The sequence below is a fragment of the Schistocerca gregaria genome, chromosome 2 (genome assembly GCF_023897955.1).
Source record: "Schistocerca gregaria isolate iqSchGreg1 chromosome 2, iqSchGreg1.2, whole genome shotgun sequence".
Taxonomy (NCBI): Eukaryota; Metazoa; Arthropoda; class Insecta; order Orthoptera; family Acrididae; genus Schistocerca; species Schistocerca gregaria.
Window position 1 is genome coordinate 670,638,191 of NC_064921.1, and position 21,839 is coordinate 670,660,029.

Here is a 21,839-nt window from a genome sequence, read left to right on the forward strand (position 1 = left end):
CCGACGGGAGGATAAGTAGGCGCCACTCTGCTGGGCGCCAGGTCATGTTGGAATATGGGGAAATGAACAGGCCAATCGGGCTGCGAAGGAGGCCTGCAGAGAACAGGACGTGGCACAGTGTGGTGTTTCCTTGCAGGCTGTCGTTTCTGCAGTACACGGGAAGTGCATGCGGTTGTGGGATGAGGAATGGGCGGCGGTGACGGCCAACGAGCTGCGGTTGGTCAAGTGAACAAGCCGGCCATGGCGTTGCTCCGGCCAGTTGCTCAGGCGGGATGAAGTGACCCTCACGCGTCTTACAATTGGACACTGCCCTCTTACACATAGCTTTGTACTACGGTGACAGGATCCCCCGTTTTATAATGCTTGTGGCGTGCACATCTCTGTCCGCCATACATCTGCTTTATCTGATGATGAGGCGAGTGCGACTAAGGTTTTAAAGTTTTGTGATGTGTGTGGATTCTGGCCTAAAGTTGTAGGTTAGAGTTTTTAGTGTGTTGCAGAGTAGCTGACTACTCCATTTTTTAATTCTTGTGGTCAGCCAGCCATGTCCATATGCTACATCGTTTTAGCTTCTTATACCACTTTCTTCCTGATTCGCTAATGTTTTACAACTGACGCAATACTTCGCTCCGTCGTTCTGTGTGGGTACACACATAGTTTTCCAACTGTTGCTACTTGTGTTCTACATACTGTTTTAACTTCCTGTTTTGTGTATTTTACTGACACTCGTCTCAATATGTTTTCGCGCGGGCGCTAAAGACCTTGCTGTTTTGCACCCATACAAACATGTACACGTCCATGTCCGAACGTTGGCTGTACACCCGCATTGAAACATTTTAATCAAACAGCTGTCGCACCCATATAATTATAGATGTGAGTGGTGTCTGTTGTGTGAGACACGTCCTTGAGAATAGACACCACTCATACACGCACCCGTGACATACTGGGTTCGACATACACAGCAACACAGCAGACATTCGGGCTTGAATTTCACTCCCACAGTAAAAAACCGCAGTACAGCCCGCTATTCCTCTCTCCTGGCCGCCATACTGAAGTCGGACACACGCATGGCTCGCTGACATCGTGTCGAATACCTCGAAAAGATACGAGGGCCATTCAGTAATTAAAGAGAAAAACTGGTCAGCAAAAAAAAGCGTTTTTTCTACTTATCAACATAATCCCCTTGAAATTTATTAACTTGTTCAACGGGATACAATTTTTTTTTATTCCGGCTGCAAAGAACTCTTTATCTTGATATTTGAACCAATTTCCCACAAACTTTTTCACGTCTTCGTTGTTATGGAACCTCTTCCCACGTAATGCCTCCTTCAGTGCACCAAACAAATGGAAATCACTTGGTGCTAAATCAGGACTGCAAGGGATATGAGGCAGTTCTTCCCAGCCCATTTTGTCGATGGTTTCACGGGTTCGTTGAGCAATATGAGGACGTATGTTGTCTCGCTGGAGAATCAGACCTCTTCTTTGAGATCCACGACGTCTCTCTCTCATGGCTGGTTTCACCTTGTTTAAAACTAAATCCAAGTAGTACTGGCTGTTCATTGTACGCTACTCTTCGAGACAGTCACAAAAAACTGGACCTTCAGCATCCCAAAACACCGACAGCAAGACTTTTCCTACTGATGCTTGGGTTTCGAATTTTTTCTTGACAAGTGAGTTGGTGTGCTTCTACTCCATGCTTTGTCTTTTTGATTCTGGCTCATAATAGTGAACCCAAGTTTCATCTCAAGTTAAAATTTTGTTGAGGAAGTGCGCATATTCTCTTTCATAGCGTTCCTTTAGTTCTGTGCACACTCTCAACCTTGTTTCCTTTTGTAGCTGCGTCAACTCCTTTGGGACCCATCTTCCACATGTTTTGCGGTACTTTTTACAGACAGTGTTATGAACTGTACCAGTACTAACTTGAACCTTATCAACTATCATTTCCACAGTCACATGGCGGTCGGCACGAATAATGTCATCAATTCGACTTTCAAGTGAGGAAGTTGAAACTGCAACTGGTCGGCCAGAACAGTATTTTATTCCGTCACTGAGTCGCGACCATTTTTGAACCGATCTACCTACTTTTAAAAATGTTCACGATTCTTACAACCTTCACCATAACCTTTAGACATTCTATAGTATATATTCACTGCTTTCTCGCCTTCGGCAAGTGAAAAACGAAAAACAGAACGTTGTTCAATTAATGTGGACGTTTCAATAGGACGCTCCATCTTGAAATGTATTTTTGAGATTATAAATAAAACAATGTTGACACATCAGCTGATCAGGGCTCATCCCAGTGATACCAACTTAAAGCCATAAAAGTACCAAACTTGCCCTACTAACAGTACTTTTCCCAAACGAGAGTGTCTCTTTAGTTATGGCACAGTGGTGAGCGTTCGTGCTGTTCCTTCCTGATTCCCAATAGAGGGCACTTCTGTCCACATACCTACCTGTGTCACCAACGTCCGAGCCGTGCTCATAATAATTATAGTATGCCTTTTTTTCATCTGACTACCTCTTGTTCAGTGGTGTGTGCTCACCCATCGACAATGTGCAGGCGTTACAGGAGCGTGTGACCAATGCATGTGACGCAATCCTAACGTAGCCAGGTATGTTTGAAATAATGCGTTCACTGCGAAGAAGCTCTGAAAGATGTGTCAGGACGCGGGGTAACCAGAACACGCAGTCCTGCCTCTGGTGTCTACATCTATGTGACAGGCAGAAGGGAATGCGGGGACAGATTGGCCTATATTTCAACAGATATTGTCATTACAGGAATTTTTCTTCTGGTTTACCAATAATACGTCCTGTAGGAATATGTGACGCTTTTTAAATATCTTGTAAACACAAATTTTAAAGAGGAATAGTAAATATTTTAGTAGACTGCAGTATAGATTAATTCGAATAAAACGTTCCATATAACATATGTCAAAATTTTATTGGCTTTAGAGATACATCTGGTTACAGAGATAAGGTTTCTTTCCATTCTGAAACTCCCTTACTGTGGATTTGTTTAACCATGGTCATTTTTGTTTTGATGTTCAAGTTATGAATTTGTGCTCGAGTCTACATAGTCGAATTTTTCGACTGTGACTGAGACAGGGATTTGTTGCAGAAATCTGCTCAACCATTTAAGCATGCCGTACATACGCACGAGTCCTGAATAAGCCGGTATATTATTTGTACACGGGTTTTGCTATGGAAACCCTGCTGCCGCTTGCAGAGAATACGGTAGACGATTTTCTAACTGCAGAGCACCAGACTCAAGAACTTTTCAGTTAATCAACATGAGACTGGTGCAGTGCACTGTGGTCACATTTAATGAGATCGTGCAAATGAACAGACAGGGGGTCAAGTAGAATATATTACTCATTTGACAGAACGTAGTCTTTCAACGAACATATGGAGAATTTGTTCACTTATTGGTGTTTCACATACAAGAATATGGCGGATATAACATAAATACGGCCTATTCTCATCATTCATAGCGGACCCAATACCTTCGAGTAAGAGATGAACATAGACAATAGGAATTTTTTCAGTGGCTGATTTCAAACAGCTGAGTAAACCCATTAATATTGTTTAGTGACGGGTCCACTTCCCCCCGTAACAGAATCAGTATCACTGGCAACTCACAACGGTGGTCCGATGCAGATGTTTCTGTGAAGACATATTTTCAGTAACGCTTTTCTGTGAATGTGTAGTGTAGTATAATAGACAGTTAGCTGACTGGCCCTGTTTCCGTATCGTATCGTCTCCTAAGGCCCCGTTATCTACACCTTGTCGAAAACGAGTTTCCAGCAATAATGATAAAGGTTTGGCTACAAGAATGGATAAGTTCTTCCGGCCAGACGAGACTACTGCAAATTCTAGTCTACATCTACACCTGTTCCAAAACTGTATTCCGCAGGCCATCTTACGGTGTTTGTCGGAGGGTACCTTGTATACTGCTGTCACTACCCTCTTTCCTGTTCCTGTCGCGAATGGTTCGCGGGAAGAACGATTGCTGTTAAGTCTCTGTATGAGCCCGAATCTGTTTCATTTTACCTTCATGGTCTTTTCGCGAGATATACGTAGAAGGAAATAATACACTGGTTGGCTCTTCTAGGGATGTAAGCCCTCGGAATTGTAACGGGACCCCACATCGTGATGCAGAACGCCTCTCTTGGTGCGTCTGCGCCCGGCCGGTGTGGCCGAGGGGTTCTAAGCGCTTCAGTCTGGAACCGCGCGGCCGCTACGGTCGCAGGTTCGAATCCTGCCTCGGGCCTGGATGTGTGTGATGTCCTTAGGTTAGTTAGTTTTAAGTAGTTCTAAGTTCTACACTTTCGCGCTTACTAAATGAATCTGTAAAGAAACGCTCTGCTCTTCTTTGGACCTTTTCTGTTCCTTTTATCAATCCTGTCTGTCAGGGATACCACACTGACGAGCAAAATTCAAGACGTACTCGTACTACTATGTAGTCGTCAGGTACCAAGTCACTTAAACATTCCCTGGAAGATGAACCGGAATAAAAACTCACTTTTCTTGACCACCGATATCTGGTGCTTACCCCCTTTGATTTTTACCTGTGGGGATCGTAGACAGGCAAAGTCTACGAAGAAACGTTAAACAAAGGACGAATTAATCATTTGACTTATGGACAATGTTAAGAACAACACATATACCAATTTCCAGGGGATGATTCGAGCCTCCGGCGGAAGGAGCTGCGCAATCCGTGATATGACGCCTTAAACCGCACGACCACTCCTCGCGGCTATAGCATTTTGAGAAGTTCCCATACCGACACTTGTTTGTTCCATGCAGCCTGCGTAGTTGCTAGCTACGATATTGTTATGTTTGCTTACAGTGTGCTTCTGTGTACCTTGAGTGCTTTGCGACTTGCTAGTCAGTTATCGTGTGACATTCCAAGCAGTAGGTCGTAAGTAGACGATAGGATTTAGCAGTGCAGAAAAAGCCGACACGCTCATGGTGTATAAAGAGTGTAGGAAGAATGCATTTCGTTCTTATACGGTGTATGCGGCAAGATATCCCAATAGGCATCAACCATCTCGGCAATTATTTATCAGCCTCTTCAATCAGCTACGTGATGAAAATGGAAGTGTAACACCTAGACGGCGTAACATAAGGAAACAAGTGATGACAGAAGAGGGAGAAATTAATGTTGTTGCTGCTGTTGCAGTTGATCTACATGTTAGATCCCGTGGAGTTGAATGAGCAAGTTTCCTACGCAATTTTCATGGACATAGGTACCATGCCTATCGCATGTCTCACCATCACGGGCTGCATGGAAACCATTATGAGAATCGTGTTAACTTTGTAACCTCCCAACAGCAAAAATATTTATGTCACTCATGTTCAGTGTAACCTCCCAATAGTATATTATTCCGTAAAATCGCAATAATAACGTGATTAACCTCCGAATAAAAAATGTGACTCATATATAACCTTTCAATAATTAACTGATTGTGAATCTAAACTGGTAAATTTGGCCGTGGAAGATCATACTGAACAAATTGAAAATTCGTACCTCAATGAAGTCGCCGGATAACGCTTATATATCTGCTAAAATAAGAAATTTTTTTCTGGCACAGCCCAGTGCAATGCTTGCCGCTAGATTTGTCATGTATAGAAAGAAACAACTGATTTTTCTTTACGATAATCGGGATGACCATAGATTGCAGAAATTAGTAAATTCAGATGAATTATTGTCAAAAAGTTAATTTTATAAAAAATATTATTGAAAGATTTTTTGTGAAAAATTTACATGGGATTTGTTACAACAATAGTAAAAATTTAGTTGTAACAAACTACATATGCTCGCGGCTGTTTTTACCTTATACTACATCGCTCAGCCACTGCCATCGCTCCCCACGACTGGTCCCGCCAACTCCATACCAAACTGCTAGCTATCACCTCTACTGCCGACAAAGCTCTTACTGAAGCCAACACTGCTCTCTGGTTTGAGATTCTCTTATAGCTTACATGTCGCAGGCAGCGCGTGAGCAATCCATCGAAATTACATCTGCTCGAGTGCGCTAGCAATAAATTCCTTACTCATGGACCTCTTACAACTTTTGTACATGGGCATTGAGAAAGGATACTCCAGATGTATCATGAAACTTGTTTAGTGTTGAATCAACATTTACCAATATGGCCAAGTAAACCACTGAAATATGCACTATAGGCCAGTTGACAATCCCCGCTGGCTTCGTCAGGTGGAACGTGAGCGTCCGAGAAGTGTAGACGTGTGGCGTGGGGCAGTGGCCCACCAGCTCATAGGCCCGTTTTTTCATAGCCAGAACACTGAATGCGCTCAGGTATCGTAGATTTCTAACAGGCCACGTTCCTCGAATACTAGCAGCCGTTCCTTTGAGATTAGGAGGAACCTATGGTACCAACATGATGGCTGTCTAGCCTATAGTGCACTAAGTACCACAACATGTCTTCATGAATTGCTTCCAAATAGTTGAACTGGACGCAGAGGACCTGTACCTTGGCGGCCCGCTCCCCAGATGCGACACCTGTAGCCTTTTATCTGTTGGGAAAGTTGAAGGTCGCTGTCTACGAAGGCATGATATGCAACGACGAATTACTGCAGCCTGCTCGGCTATCTCCGCTGGAATGGTAGCACGTGTGCAGCGTCTTCTCTTACCTGACAGGAAGCGTGTACTGCCGCTGTCGGTGGTCATTTTGAATACAACCTGTGTTGGTTAGTTGTCTCGTTACTGATCAGAATCCGCGTAACTAGTGTGTGCACCTGTGTTGTTTTTTAGTGTGTGTTATTGTACAGGGTGTCCGAAAAGTCTTTCCCTGATTACATAAATTGATAACTCAGGCTACAAGTAAGATACAAATATGAAACTGGTGTCTAATTGTTTACAGACTATCAAAGTTTTTTTCACACATCAGTAAACGTCCACTTCCATTGTTACCCAATGACAGTACACGTCGATATGATTTTGCGGTCGAAATGCTAGCACGTATTGAGGACAATGATACCTTTTCCGACGAAGCGACCTTTTTTGTCAGTGGAGTAGTGAATCGCCATAATGTGCGCATTTGTGGTTCACAACCCCCTGGCGAGGTCACGGAGTGCACCAGAGGCAGTCCTAAGGTGCAGGTTTGGTGCGCGCAATTGCACGATCGAATTATCGGGCCATTCTTCTTCGCTGAGGCTACCATCACATCTGCGGTGTATCTAGACATATTGAACTGTATGCTGTTCCTCAGCTGCTTCAGTATCACCCCGATGTCTTGTTTCAGCAAGACGGTGCACCGCCTCATTGGGGTTTGGACGTCCGCGCCTATCTCGAAGTGACCTTTCCTGGGCGATGGATTGGTCGTGATGCCCCAACGGTTTGGCCTCCACGCTCTCCTGACATAACCCCATTAGAATTCTTTTTATGGGCTTATGTCAAGGACGAGGTCTACCGAACACGTGTACCAGATCTTGAAACCCTGCGGCAATGGCTAACCACAGTCGTTTAATAGATCCCTCCAGTCGTGTTAGCTTGTGTGGACGGAAATTGAATATCGCCTAGATGTGCTACGTGCTACCAAGGGTGCTCGTGTGGAAGTTTACTGATGTGTGAAAAAAACTTTGATAGTTTGTAAACAATTAGAAACCGTTTCATATTTCTATCTTACTTCTAGCCTGAGTTATCAATTTATGTAATCAGGGAAAGACTTTTCGGACACCCTGTACAAGCGTCAGTGTGGGCACTTTTCAAAGTACGATAGTTCGTAAACGACTCACGCTAGAGTTCTGCAACAAACACCACTGGCGTTCTAATTTACCCTACTTTTAGTTTGTTTTTGTCAATAGGCATTTTTCCGTGTAAGAGGTCTGTATTTGAACAAAACGCACTCTCTAAGTATTATTAAAATGTTGAAGGGCTAGCAATACGAATCCCTGACTATCAAAAATGTTGAAATGTGTGTGAAATCTTATGGGACTTAACTACTAAGGTCATCAGTCCCTAAGCTTACACACTACTTAACCCAAATTATCCTAAGGACAAGCACACACACCCATGCCAGAGGGAGGACTCGAACCTCTAGCCGCACAGTCCATGACTGCAGCGCCGTTGACAGCTTGACTAATCCCGCACGGCCCCTGACTACCAATCGATTTTTTGAAAACCGCACATTAATAGCACTTTGCATTTCCACAATATTTGCAGTGCAGATTGTTGGTGATTTACACTACATAACATCCGGAACTCTGTAAGTAATAAATATTGGACGCAAGTTTCTTGGAATATTATTTGTGTTTTTTTCCGAATTAACCTGTACTACCACCTCCTAAAATATTTACTATTCCTTGTGAAGTAGTTTTGTCATTTCGACCGGCACGGACGGTGGGCTTGTCTGAGAGTGTCCCCGCTGGTTGCAGGTAACGGGCGCAGAGAGCCCACGATCATCGGCAGATAGCGGCTGCGCGGGCGGCTATAAAGCAGAGAGGCAGCGAGCGCGGCGAGGCGAGCGAGATGGCTGCGATGACGAGGACGTGGGCGGCGCCGGCAGTGGTCGCGCTGTGGCTGTGGCTGCTGGCCGGCAGCGCCGCGGCAGCGCGCTCCTCCTGCTACGCCGACAACACGACGCCCTACCTGCTGCTGGGCGCCAAGACCGCCTACGAGTTCGTCTACGGAAGGCCCACGCCGCAGCAGACCACCGTACCCTGTAAGTCTCCATCCACATCGATACTCTGCAACAGTTTGTGCTACGTGGCCTTTCACGTTTAGGCCAACACTTTGATCAAGCCACTTTGAAAGACTATTTTACTGTATGCGTAGCGGCGTAGAGTCTCAGATAGTGTAGAAAGTGGTGCGTCTCCACCAAAGTACTGTGGTTACTGGATCATTCCCTTTCAAATCGCCTGATTTCGAGACATTTTCTTCCTCGACCATCACTGTTTTCTATATGAAGATGGATCCTGTTCTTTCGGACATGCCCCCACCAGGACTCGAACCCGGGATCTCCTGCTTCCATGGCAGACGCTCTATCCGACTGAGCCATCGAGGACACAGAGGATGTGCGACTGCAGGGACTCATCTCTGGCACGCTCCCCGTGCGACCCACATTTCCAACTTGCTGTCCACACACTACATTTGTAGTGCCCCTGCCCACTATACTCAGTACTCGCGGCAGTCAATCCACCAATCATCTAATGGTAGCCCGCATCTCGTGGTCGTGCGGTAGCGTTCTCGCTTCCCACGCCCGGGTTCCCGGGTTCGATTCACGGAGGGGTCAGGGATTTTCTCTGCCTCGTGATGGCCGGGTGTTGTGTGATGTCCTTAGGTTGGTTAGGTTTAAGTAGTTCTAAGTTCTAGGGGACTGATGACCATAGCTGTTAAGTCTCATAGTGCTCAGAGCCATTTGAACCATCTAATGGTCTGGATTTCATTGTAATTTCATTTTTCGAGAGCTGCAAAATCACCAGTGGTGTTCGTTCTTTCGGACATGTCCGAAAGAACAGATACCAGTTTCATATAGAATAGGCTTATCGGCCAATGATCTTCTTCAGTGCGGATGCACTCACATTGCCCAAACTCTCACGGGAATCGGTATATTGACTGCCGCGAGTAATGAGTATTGTGGGCAGCGGCACTACAAATGTAGTGTGTGCACAGCAAGTTGGAAATGTGGGTCTCACGGGGAGCGTGCCAGGGATAAGACCCTGTAGTAGCTCTATCCTCTGTGTCCTCGATGACTTAGCACTCCCTTCGGAGGTACATATACAAAAATTCGAACGATACATAGAAGATTAGTATGACCGTTGCGCAAGGATGACAAGCAAAAAGCCGGCATGGTAGCTCAGCATGTTCGGTCAGAGGGTAAGCAGCCCTCTATAATAAAAAAAAAAAAAAAAAAACTGAGTTGTTGGACCAACGATGCACTTAAGCAAACGTCATGGGACGTCCGCCTCAAACAAATACAACGAACATTAACGAACAAAATGACATAAGAAAGGGTGGATAGAGCGTCTACCATCTAATAAGAATTTCCGGTTAGAATCCCGGTCAGGCCACACATATTCCACTGTCCCCGTTGATATTTATCAACGCCTGTAAGCAGTTTACGGTCTGGATTTCATTCTAATTTCATCACAGATTTCGAGGTGATTTTATGTGAATATTTACACATATCCCCGATAAATACTGCTAAAGTTTGACGTACGTCGAAGCAATTTATGCAACATTGTTAGCCCATTTTGAAAATGTTACCCTCTGTCGTGGGGGAGCTTAAAACACGTTATTTTATATGAGAAGGTTTTGACGTTTCAATAGAAAACCGTATTTGTGAAAAAAGTGTCCAAGTTTTTACCTTTCCACAAAAATCATCTTTTCGACGAATATGGAAAATCATTGGAAAATAGTAGATGAACGAAACTTTGCATTCCACAATCTTCTCCTACCGAGCTATTATGTGTTAAGTTCATGTTCAGCGTGCGTTTTCTCTCCGAGATTCAAGAATCCGAAGTTTACATTTTTTTGCTTAGCTTTCATTCAAATTATCTATCATTGTTAGAGCGCTCTGGATAGTCAAAACATTTTTCAGGCGGTTAAGATCGTGCTCTTTCTAACGAACCCAGTTTGAAAAGTTTTATAGAACAAAGCATTTTTGCAAAATCAGGCCGAAAATACCGTATTTTTCACATTTGTACAAAATCTTCAACTCTGCACTTAGTTTATTCCATATTGGCAGATGGTTACATGAATTAAACTTTATATTTGAGACCCTTGTGTTGTTAAGTTACTACATGCCAAGTTTCGCGTCCCTGCGATATAATAAGCTAAACTTTGTCTAAATTTTTCTGGCTGAATATGGCTCGTAAAATTCTTTTCATCTTTATTCTTAGAAGAACGCATATGTTTGTAGAAGATGGCCAAATTTCATTCCTTCCAACAAAATATTGCCCGAGATATAACAGCTCGAAGTCGCCAAAAATTCACCCTAGCTCTTCTCAAGATCGTACATTGAGTCAAACAATCGTTTGGATCTAGGCCGGCATTGCGTCGACGAATGTTAAACTTTACCAACGTTCAGTGAGGACATGTCCGAATATTCACATAACATTTCTTCGAAATCCGTGATGGTCGAGCAGGGAGACCTCGGTAAGTGCGCGATAGGAGGAAACAATACCGATAACATTGCTGCTAAAACAGAGTTACTAAATACAGCCTTCCGAAATTCCTTCACCAGAGAAAACGAAGTTGACATTCCAGAATTCGAATCAAGAACAGCTGCCAACACGAGTTAATAAAAGCAAGTCTTCCAGTCCACATCGTATACCAGTTAGGCTCCTTTCAGAGCATGCTGATGCAATAGCTCCATACTTAACAATCACATACAACCGCTCGCTCAACGAAAGATCCGTGCCCAAAGACGGGAGAGTTGCGCAGGTCACACCATTATTCACGATAGGCAACTGGAGTAATCCACGAATTTACAGGCCCACATCATTAACGTCAATATGCAGCAGGATTCTGGAACATACTCGTATATTGTGTTTGAACATTGTGAACGGTCTATTGTCAAAAAGTTTGGACATTTGTAGTAAGGTCTTAATGGGACCAAACTGCTGAGGTCATCGGTCCTTAAGCTTACGCACTACTTAATCTAACTTAAACTCACTTACGCTAGGGACAACACACACACCCGTGCTCGTGAGAGGAATCGAAACTCCGACGGGGGGAGCCGCGCGGACCGTGACAAGACGCCTAAGACCGCGCTGCTACCCCGCGTGGCCGGTCTATTGACACAGTTTGTGAATTCCTAAGGGACGAAACTGCTAAGGTCATCGGTCCCTAGTCTTAGACAATACTTAAAACAAAATTAGACTAACTTATGCTAAGAATAACACACACACCCATGCCTGAGGGAGGACACGAAACTCCGACGTGGGGGGGGGGGGGGGGGGGAGGGGGGGAGCCGCGAGCCGCACGAACCGTGGCAAGACGCCCGCGACGCTCGGCTATTCCGTGCTGCCTGACACACAGTCAACCCTGATTTAGAAAACACAACCACCTCTTTACTTGCACGAAGTGTGAACTTCTATCGATAAAGGATTTTCAATTGATTCCGTATTTCTAGATTTCCAGATTTTAAAACACCGTACCTCACAAACGGGTTGTGCTTATGGAATATCGTCTTAGTTATGCGATTGCATTTGTTGTTTCCTGTCGGAGAGGTCCTAGTTCGTAGTAACTGACGGGAAGTCATCAAGCAAAACAGAAATGATTTCTGGCATTCCCTAGGTAGTATTATAGGCCCTTTGCTGTGCCTTATCTACATAAACGATTTAGAAGACAATCTAAGCAGCCGTCTTACGTTGTTTACAGATGACGCTGTCGTTTATCATCTAGTAAAGACATTAGAAGATCAAAACAAATTCTAAAACGAATAAGATAAGACATCTGTATGGTACGAAAATTGACATTTCGCCCTGAATAATGGAAAGTATTAGGTCATCCACTTGAGTGCTAAAAGGAATCCGTTAAACGTCGGCTACACGATAAATCAATCAAATCTAACAGTCGTAAATTCAACTGAATACCTAGGAATTACAATTACGAACAACTTAAATTGGAAAGAACACGTAGAAAATGTTTTGGGAAAGGCGAACCAAAGATTGCATTTTATTGGCAGAACACATAGAAGATGCTGCAGATCTACTAAAGAGACTGCTTACACTACACCTGCCCGTCTTCTTTTTGAATACTGCTGCGCGTCGTGAGATCTTTACCATATAGGATTAATGAAGTACATCGAGAAAGTTCAAAGAAAGGCAACACGTTTTGTATAATCGAGAAACAGGGGAGAGTCACTGAGGTGATACAGAATTTGGGGTGGACATCAATAACATAAAGGCGTTTCTCGTCGCAGCAGTATCTTCTCACAAAATTCCAATCACTAACTTTCTCCGCCGAATGAGAAAATATTTTATTGAGCTACATAGGGAGAAACAATCATCAAAATAAAATAAGAAAATTTAGGGTTCGCACGGAAAGATATAGGTATTCTCTTTTCTCCGCGCAGTGTTCGAGGGTGGAATAATAGAGAATTATTGTGAAGGTGGTTCTATGAAGCCTCTGTCAGGCACTTTAGTGTGATTTGCAGAATAGCCAAGCAGAAGTAGTTGTAGATGTAGAAATGGAATGACCGCATTGTTATTTTAATTTTCTGGCACTTCTCTTGTTGCCATTCGCCTTCAGCGGTTGTTGTAGACATGGTGTAAATTTTATTGTATCGTGTACTGAATCTCCTTTGCTTTTTATTCACGACTGGACTGTGAGAATATTGTTTCCCTGTATACCTTTTATCTTACAGATTCCTACGGTGCTCACCCACGATCATCTTGTAGATTACGTAATAGATGTAGATCTGTGTAAATCATTGAGCTAGAGCATCGTCGGCATCGATAGCTGAGTAGTCAGCGCCATGGAATACTATGCTAAGCACATTTCATTTCAGTTGAGCATCTCTGTTAAGAAATTATTTCTGCATAATCTATTTCAATTCAGAAGGAACAGACAAAACCGAGTACCATTACGACTTCGTTATGTCATACGTCACATTACCTGTAATTGCATTCATAAAGTGGAAAACTGATTGGCTATGTCCCTCTGTGGCAGATTTAGTCAGTCTTTTTTGGTTTTCCGAAACTTGTGGTATCGTCTTGAAGACAGGGAGGTAGATCTTTTAACCACCCCGTCGCTCTTGGCGAAATTTCTTGTATACAATGATGGGTTTAATGACGCCTATCATCGCTACAAAGTATTTGATCAGGTGAACATTTGCAACTGAGGAACTTATTTATAGAATAAAAATCCGCTTCAAATAATTATGAGAACAGAAATGTGTGGCGGTCGGGTCAGCCAGTCACGTGGGAGTGTAGAACAAGCAACCACAGCGCCGGCCTGAACAGCGCGAAACGGAAGTTTGTTCGACGTGAGTGTGATTCTCCTCCTCCTCCCCCCCCCCCCCCCCCCCCCCACTCCCGCCATGATTGACTGACGCGACCGCAACAAATTTGTGTTCCAATAATTATTTGGTGGCACCTGTAGATGAAGCTTGAGGCTTCGAAAGCGCTACTGGAATAAATTAAGAAAATAACTGCCAGCTGGAGCGGATTTCTATTCTCTAAATAAATGACATTGACGGGGTGCATACGAAAAGCACACTGTTTTTTTCTTAGAGTCGGAAAATGCGAAACATTTTTTTGTTCAATTCTCTGGCTTCTTTGTCTCTGTCTCTTTCCTTCTGTTACTTGTCAGCCCTCTACTGTATATCTACGGACTCACTAGATAATCCCTACAGTTGCCTCTAGCAATGACACCCATTCTGCTTATCAAAATTAATCATTGCCTTTACATCTGAGGCTTTGGAGTGAGCTAATAATTTTCTACTTGGTAAGGGATCTTTTCTTGAGTGAATCACATCACCGTTCTGTCTTCCAAAATAAAATGAATAAATACTTTTAAAGACACGACACGGGAACTCCTATGTGCTCTGGAACGATTATTTAAACGTACAGCGTTGCTGAAATATCTAAGTTAACAATAATCAAGAGCCACACCACATTAGACTCTAAAACATCTTCCAGTTTAAAAGGTAGAACTCAATACGAAGGCTAGATAATCTACCCAGATTCTACTACATTTGGCATAGCCTTTATTTTTCCCTAAATTACTCATATAATATTATAAATATGAAAAATCCACCCACTGAAAATATGCTGTATGGAAAAAATTTAGAGGTTTCTGCCATATTTGGTCTTTCTAGTTCCTTTTTTTCCCCAAAAAGATACACTTAACACAAAACGTTTTACTTAACCATTTTTGAGATTTGACAAGTGTTATCCTGATACTTCCTGGCAGATTAGAACTGTGCGTAGCCTCGGTAATCGAACCTTGGCCGGCCGCGGTGGTCTCGCGGTTCTAGGCGCGCAGTCCGGAACCGTGAGACTGCTACGGTCGCAGGTTCGAATCCTGCCTCAGGCATGGATGTGTGTGATGTCCTTAGGTTAGTTAGGTTTAAGTAGTTCTAAGTTCTAGGGGACTGATGACCACAGCAGTTGAGTCCCATAGTGCTCAGAGCCATTTGAACCATCGAACCTTGGACCTTTACCTTTCGCAGGCAGTTGCTCTACCGGCTAACATATTCAAGCACGACTTTCGAGCAACCCTCACTGCTTTGAGGAAAAAGTCCCAGTTTTAAGCCCCGGTCCAGCATACAGTTTTAATCTTCCAGGAAATTTCGTATCAGCGCATTCAATAACCTAGTCTGCGGCTTGGTTAAGCCCTTTTCCCGCAGTATAATTTCTTATAGGAGTGCTAGTTCCGCAAGGGCTTCTGTGAAGTCTGGAAGGAAGGCAGGAGGTACTGGCGGAAGGAAAGTTGTAAGGGCGGGTCGCGATTCTTACCTGAATACCTCTCTCAGCAGAGCAACTACCCGTGAAAGGTGAAGGTCTCGGGTTCGAAACCCGGTGCGGCACACAGTTATAGTTTGCTAGGAAGTTTCAGATCAGCGTACACTCCACTCTAGTGTGACAATTCACCCTGAAAGTGTCATCTTCTTTCATATGTTTCAAAATAGTGATAGTAAAGTTATTATGTAAATAACACTAATATAGAATGATACCAAATGAAAGTGGTGACATGTGGAAAAGCGGTGCGCTGGCAGAAGTAGTCGACGCTTACTCTAACAGTCAAAACCATTTGGACATATTGCCGACACCGATACTACATTAGCGAGTAACGTACATGTTTCCTCACAACATTCATTAAAACTTAATTGTTTCATGCATTACATATCCTATTTTTCCATCCACGGTTGGAGAATGTAAAATTTGATTGCCTCCGTACTTGCTGTCATTAATTTTTCTTCGTCATCCGAACTGTGCTCATCCAAAGTCAACTTGTAGGCAACTGTTGAAGGAAATAGACGCAGTCGTATTACGTAATTTGTTGTACATACCCTAGCCCAAGTCAGAAGGAGTAATGACGTCCATAGTGCCCTTACCAGTGAAAAATGGCATTCAAAACTCTTCATTAAGACTATGTTTAACTCGGGACGGGATCAGTAATGCTACTACCAAAATCTTCAATCACTTTCATAACGAAATAAAATTACTGAAAGATAGCAATTTTGAATCAACGATAGGAAAGTTCCTTCTTGTCAACTCCTTATCTCCCATACAAGATTGATGAAATGCCATGCGTAAAAATATTAAGAACTTATTTCTGCTGTTACTCTAAACATTTTATTTCTGTTATGTGAACTCGTCCACAGATGCTCAACAAATTAAATTAACACCTGTAAATTCACTCTTTCCACGTCATTGTGGTATACCATGCAGATGACTCAGCAAGTCAGTAAGTTATTGTGGGATCTATCTGTAAGGGACTGATGAACATTCGGAGAGTCCACCATACAAACGAGTTCTTTATTTATTTCAGTAAGCTGTCGCGTGGCTTTGAGCGTCTTGATTCATATACCTGGTAACTTCAAATTCGAAAGAGTTCTCCAAATTTATTCCGCCAGTTAAACAAGCATATGTCCTCACAATACGCTCTCGGTCAGTTCACCCTATCAGTCTAAACTTATTTAGATCCCGTACACTTGAGCAGTAATCCTGTATAGGCTGCTAAAACTTTAATAAATGCCCTCTTCCAACGCAACATCCTATCAATGACTTTATGACATCCACTTGTTTTATCCGCCCGTGAGCCTATGAGGTTGTTGTTGTTGTTGTTGTCTTCAGTCCTGAGACTGGTTTGATGCAGCTCTCCATGCTACCCTATCCTGTGCAAGCTTCTTCATCTTCCAGTACCTACTGCAACCTACATCCTTCTGAATCTGCTTAGTGTATTCATCTCTTGGTCTCCCTCTATGATTTTTACCCTCCACGCTGCCCTCCAGTACTAAATTGGTGATCCCTTGATGCCTCAGAACATGTCTATTTACCGTCCATGTTTCACTTCCATACATGGCTACACTCCATACAAATACTTTCAGAAACGACTTCCGGACACTTAAATCTATACTCGATGTTAACAAATTTCTCTTCTTCAGAAACGCTTTCCTTGCCGTTGCCAGTCTACATTTTATATCTTCTATACTTCGATCATCATTAGTTATTTTGCTCCCCAAATAGTAAAAATCCTTTACTACTTTAAGTGTCTCATTCAACTGCTCTTCCAAGTCCTTTGCTGTCTCTGACAGAATTACAATGCCATCGGCGAACCTCAAAGTTTTTATTTCTTCTCCATGGATTTTAATACTTACTCCGAATTTTTCTTTTGTTTCCTTTACTGCTTGCTCAACATACAGATTGAATAACATTGGGGAGAGGCTACAACCCTGTCTCACTCCCTTCCCAACCACTGCTTCATTTTCATGCCCCTCGACCCTTATAACTGCCATCTGGTTTCTGTACAAATTGTAAATAGCCTTTCGATCCATGTATTTTACCCCTGCCACCTTTAGAATTTGGACGAGAGTATTCCAGTCAACATTCGGGTATTCTTATAAAAAAAAAGTATCGCTACATATTGGTGTCATAAAGGTAATATTTTATTTATCTTTTTCAAATGAGATTCCTTTAAGGTGTCATCAAAGACTACCACATTTTTATCTTCGTAAAGTGTACAGCGTTGTATATGAATAATTAGGTGCCAGTCTTGACACCAGGTTAATATTTTTTCCCGATGTAGGTACATTTTGTTGCAATTTTTAACAAGCAACACCTCATAGGTTACCACATCTTCTTCTAAAAGCCTTAAAATGCAACTATCACGATCTAAACAGGCATGAAGGCTTAATATGAACATTAGTGACCGCTCCCCTGTGGTGCAAACATCTCTGTATCAGTAAATAACGCACTTCGTCTTGGAATGAAATTCTCAATATAGATGTTCTCCAAATGAAAGTTTCCTATAAAGCAGTCGTCAGGGAACTACTGAAAGTCTTGCGAAAACTTGGGAATTCAGAATCTATCTGATCATCTCTAAGGCCACGTGTGTCATCGCAGACGTTTTACACGCTGAGCGTTTCTAAAATCAGTGATGAGAGTGTACTTTGCTTCACGAAAACTATAATATTTGAACTCAGTTCAAAAATGCTCTGAGCACTACGGGACTTAACATCTGAGGTCATCAGTCCCCTAGAACTTAGAACTACTTAAACCTAACTAACCTAAGGACATCACACACATCCATGCCCGAGGCAGGATTCGAACTTGCGACCGTAGCAGTCACGCGGTTCCGGACTGAGCGCCTAGAACCGCGAGACCACCGCGACCGGCTTTGAACTCAGTGTATTTTCTAGAATTCTGCTACAACCAAAGGTGAGACATTAGTTTCGTGGCCCAGATTTGTTGCAATTTTTGTAAATGGGTGTGAGCTGTTTTCTCTTCCAGTCACTGGGATTAATTTTCTTCCCAGGACATTAAAATGGTTGCGAGTGGTGATAGCTCACTAGAAAATTCTGTTTAGAACCAAAAACACCCTTCTGTCACCGTTATTGCTAATTGTTTGCAACATCTCAGTGTTTCACCTTCCAGCTTTCCTTGTTCCTTCTATGATTCGTGACAGTTTTTTTTCTAGAGCATCATATAGAAGCCTGTGCCTGTCAACTTAAACTGAAGGAGGCCTCTTTTATAATTGTAACAGTGTATAGGTCCCCTTCAGGAAACTTTCATTTATTCCTGGAAAACCTGGATGCCTTGTTGTGCTATCTGTCAGACAGGGGAAAGCAAATTATTATTTGTGGGGACTTCAATGTTGATTCACTGAAAGACTGTGATAGTAAGAATTACCTGGAAGTCTTGCTCGGTTCTTTCTATTTGACATCTGTCATTAATTTTCTTACTCGGGTAGTAAAGGACAGCAGCACATTGATAGATAACACTTTTATAGACCTAGATAGGTTTAAAAACATAAATTCTTGTCCTGTTGAGAATGGGCTTTCTGATCATAATGCTCAGCTAGTTACAGTATATGACATAGCTCCATTCAGTAATTCAAAACTACCCTCCAAAGTTGTGCGTTCAGTTAATGACTCAACAATTAAAAATTTCAGAGAAAATCTTCAGCAGTTAGACTGGGATGTCGTGTAGAAGGAACCTGATGCTAATTTAAAATATAACGTATTTCATGATACACTGGTATGAGAGTATGAGAACTGTTTCCCCAAGAAAGTAGTTAAATCTAATTATAAGAAACCATGCAAAAAACCTTAGCTTACTAAAGGAATAAAAATATCTTGTAACCATAAAAGGGAACTGTATCTAACAACAAGTAAGAGTAATGACCCAGAAACAGCCATATATTATAAAAACTATTGTGCTACATTAAGAAAGGTTATTAAAAAATCCAAAAGCATGTGCATCGTGTCTGCGATTAATACCTCTGATAACAAAATCAAAACAATTTGTAATATTATTACAAGGGAGACAGGGCAACCAAGAGTAGAGGATGACGGCATCACCATGAAAGCGAAAGGAAACTTGATAAACAACAAGCCGGAACTCGAAAACAATTTGAATAATCATTTTTAAATGTTGTAGAGAAAATAGGATCTAAATATTCATTAGAAGAAGCAAGGCAGTTAATGGAATAGGCATTACCCACACCATCTGATACAATTGAAATTCCACCCACCTCTCCTCCTGAAATCAGGAAGATAATAAACTCACTCAAGAATAAAAGCTCACATGGAATTGATGGCATTTCCAGCAGGATAATAAAAGCTTGTGCCCAAGAAATATGTGGGATTCTTAGCCACATATGTAATAGCTCTCTGAAGCAGAGTATTTTCCCAGATAGACTGAAGTATGCCATTGTTAAACCACTGCATAAAAAAGGGTATACATCTGATGTCAACAACTACCGCCCAATCCCTCTTCTGACTGCCTTATCCAAAATTCTTGAAAAAGTAATGTATTGTAGAGTAGCTTCACACCTTTGTAAAAATAAAGTTTTAACAAAATGTCAGTTTGGTTTCCAGAAGGGTTTTTCAACGGAAAATGCTACATATACTTTCACTAATGAAATATTAAATGCTCTGAGTAACCGAAAGTCAACCATTGGTTTTTTTGTGACCTATCAAAGGCTTTTGATTGTGTAAACCAGGGAATACTTCTAGATAAGCTCAAGTATTGTGGTATGAATGGGACAGTGCTCAAATGGTTTAAATCATACATAACTGGAAGAGTGCAGAAAGTTGAAGTAAGCAGTTCACATAATATGCAAAAAACTAGTGATTTCTCAAGCTAGGGAATAATCAAGAATGGGGTGCCGCAAGGTTCGGTCTTGGGTCCTCTGCTATTCTTAATATATGTTAATGACTTGCCATTCTATATACACGAAGATGCAAAGCTGGTACTTTTTGCCGATGATACGAGTATAGCTGTCACACCCAACAGACAATAATTAACTGGTGAAATTGTAAATGATGTTTTTCAGAAAATCATTAAGTGATTCTCTGCAAATGGGCTCTAATTAAACTTTGACAAAACACAGTATATACAGTTCCACACAGTAAATGGAATGACATCATTAATAAATATAGACTTCGATCAGAAATCGGTAGCTAAGGTAGAATATTCAAATTTTCTAGGTGTACGCATTGATGAGGGGTTGAACTGGAAAAAACACGCTGAGGATCTGCTCAAACGTTTGAGTTCAACTGCTTATGCTATTAGAGTCGTTGCAAATTTTGGCGATATACATAAATTAGCTTACCACGCCTATTTTCATTCTCTGCTTTCGTATGGCATCATATTCTGGGATAACTCATCATTGAGTAAAAGAGTGTTCATTGCACAAAAGCGTGTAATCAGAATAATTGCTGGAGCTCATCCAAGATCATCCTGCATATACTTATTCAAAGAGCTAGAGATCTTCACTGTAGCGTCACAATATATATATTCACTTAAGAAATTTGTTATTAACAAACCGAACGGATTCAAAAGTAATAGCAGTGTACATGGCTACAACATTAGGAGAAAGGGTGATCTTCACTACTCAAAGTTAAATCTAACTTTGGCTCAGAAGGGGGTAAATTATGCTGCCACAAAAGTCTTTGTCACTTACCTAATAGCATCAAAAGTCTGGCAGATAGGCATATAGCATTTAAAAGGAAATTAAAAGAATTTGTTAATGACAACTCCTTCTACTCATTACCTGAATTTTTGGATGTAGTAACCCCACAAGAAAAAGTTAAAAATATTAAGTGTGATGTAATATTTTGTGCAATGTAATATATTTTACAGACACCTTCTATTAACCTGGCACGTTCCACATCATTACGAAGTGTCGTCTTCATGATCTATGGAACAAGTACCAATCTAATCTAATCTAGCTAAAGTGAGTTCAGCGCGGCTGATTAACGCTGTATTTTTGTAATCTTTGTGTAGCAATGCCTCTGTTTCGCCACAGTTCTAGGTAACTACAGTTTTCAATTAATGTTGCGGTAGCTTTTTCACTTAGCAGTTGAAAGTTAACTACAGCGCTGCCAGCTCTCAGAGATTTACTCTCGCTCAGTATAGTATACTAAGGAAAATTTATGAAACAAAACTGAAAGAAATAGTTTCTGGAATAATTAGAACTTTTTGGCAGAAAATCTAAATTTGAAAGGTATTAAAGAACACTCAGCTAGGTTACACATGTTGCGAAAGCATTTACATGGATACTCATAAAATCGAAGTAGGAAGATGAGAGACCATAGTAGCCCTCAGAACACAAATAGACGGAAGTTTAGGTTTTAAAACAATAATTTAGTTCACAGGAAATACTGGACACCTTTCTTTAGCCATTTCCCGTCCGTTA

The 21,839-nt window shown here is 41.9% G+C and overlaps 1 protein-coding gene and 2 non-coding genes across 5 annotated transcripts in view; 2 read left to right on the forward strand and 1 right to left on the reverse strand.

Annotated features, from left to right (window-relative positions):
* LOC126334715 (multiple inositol polyphosphate phosphatase 1) overlaps positions 1–21,839 on the forward strand; it is a 289,351-nt gene that overhangs the window by 145,096 nt on the left and 122,416 nt on the right. For all 3 annotated transcript variants that reach the window (XM_049997226.1, XM_049997228.1, XM_049997229.1), the window contains one exon: positions 8,399–8,685. In XM_049997226.1, coding sequence (XP_049853183.1) covers positions 8,493–8,685 — 193 coding nt within the window. In that variant the 5' untranslated portion in view covers positions 8,399–8,492. The remainder of the gene's footprint in view (positions 1–8,398; positions 8,686–21,839) is intronic.
* On the reverse strand, positions 8,954–9,027 carry Trnap-ugg (transfer RNA proline (anticodon UGG)). The gene has a single exon. It is a non-coding gene; the product is annotated as a tRNA-Pro (tRNA).
* LOC126337515 (U6 spliceosomal RNA) lies at positions 9,720–9,828 on the forward strand. The gene has a single exon (XR_007565087.1). It is a non-coding gene; the product is annotated as a U6 spliceosomal RNA (small nuclear RNA).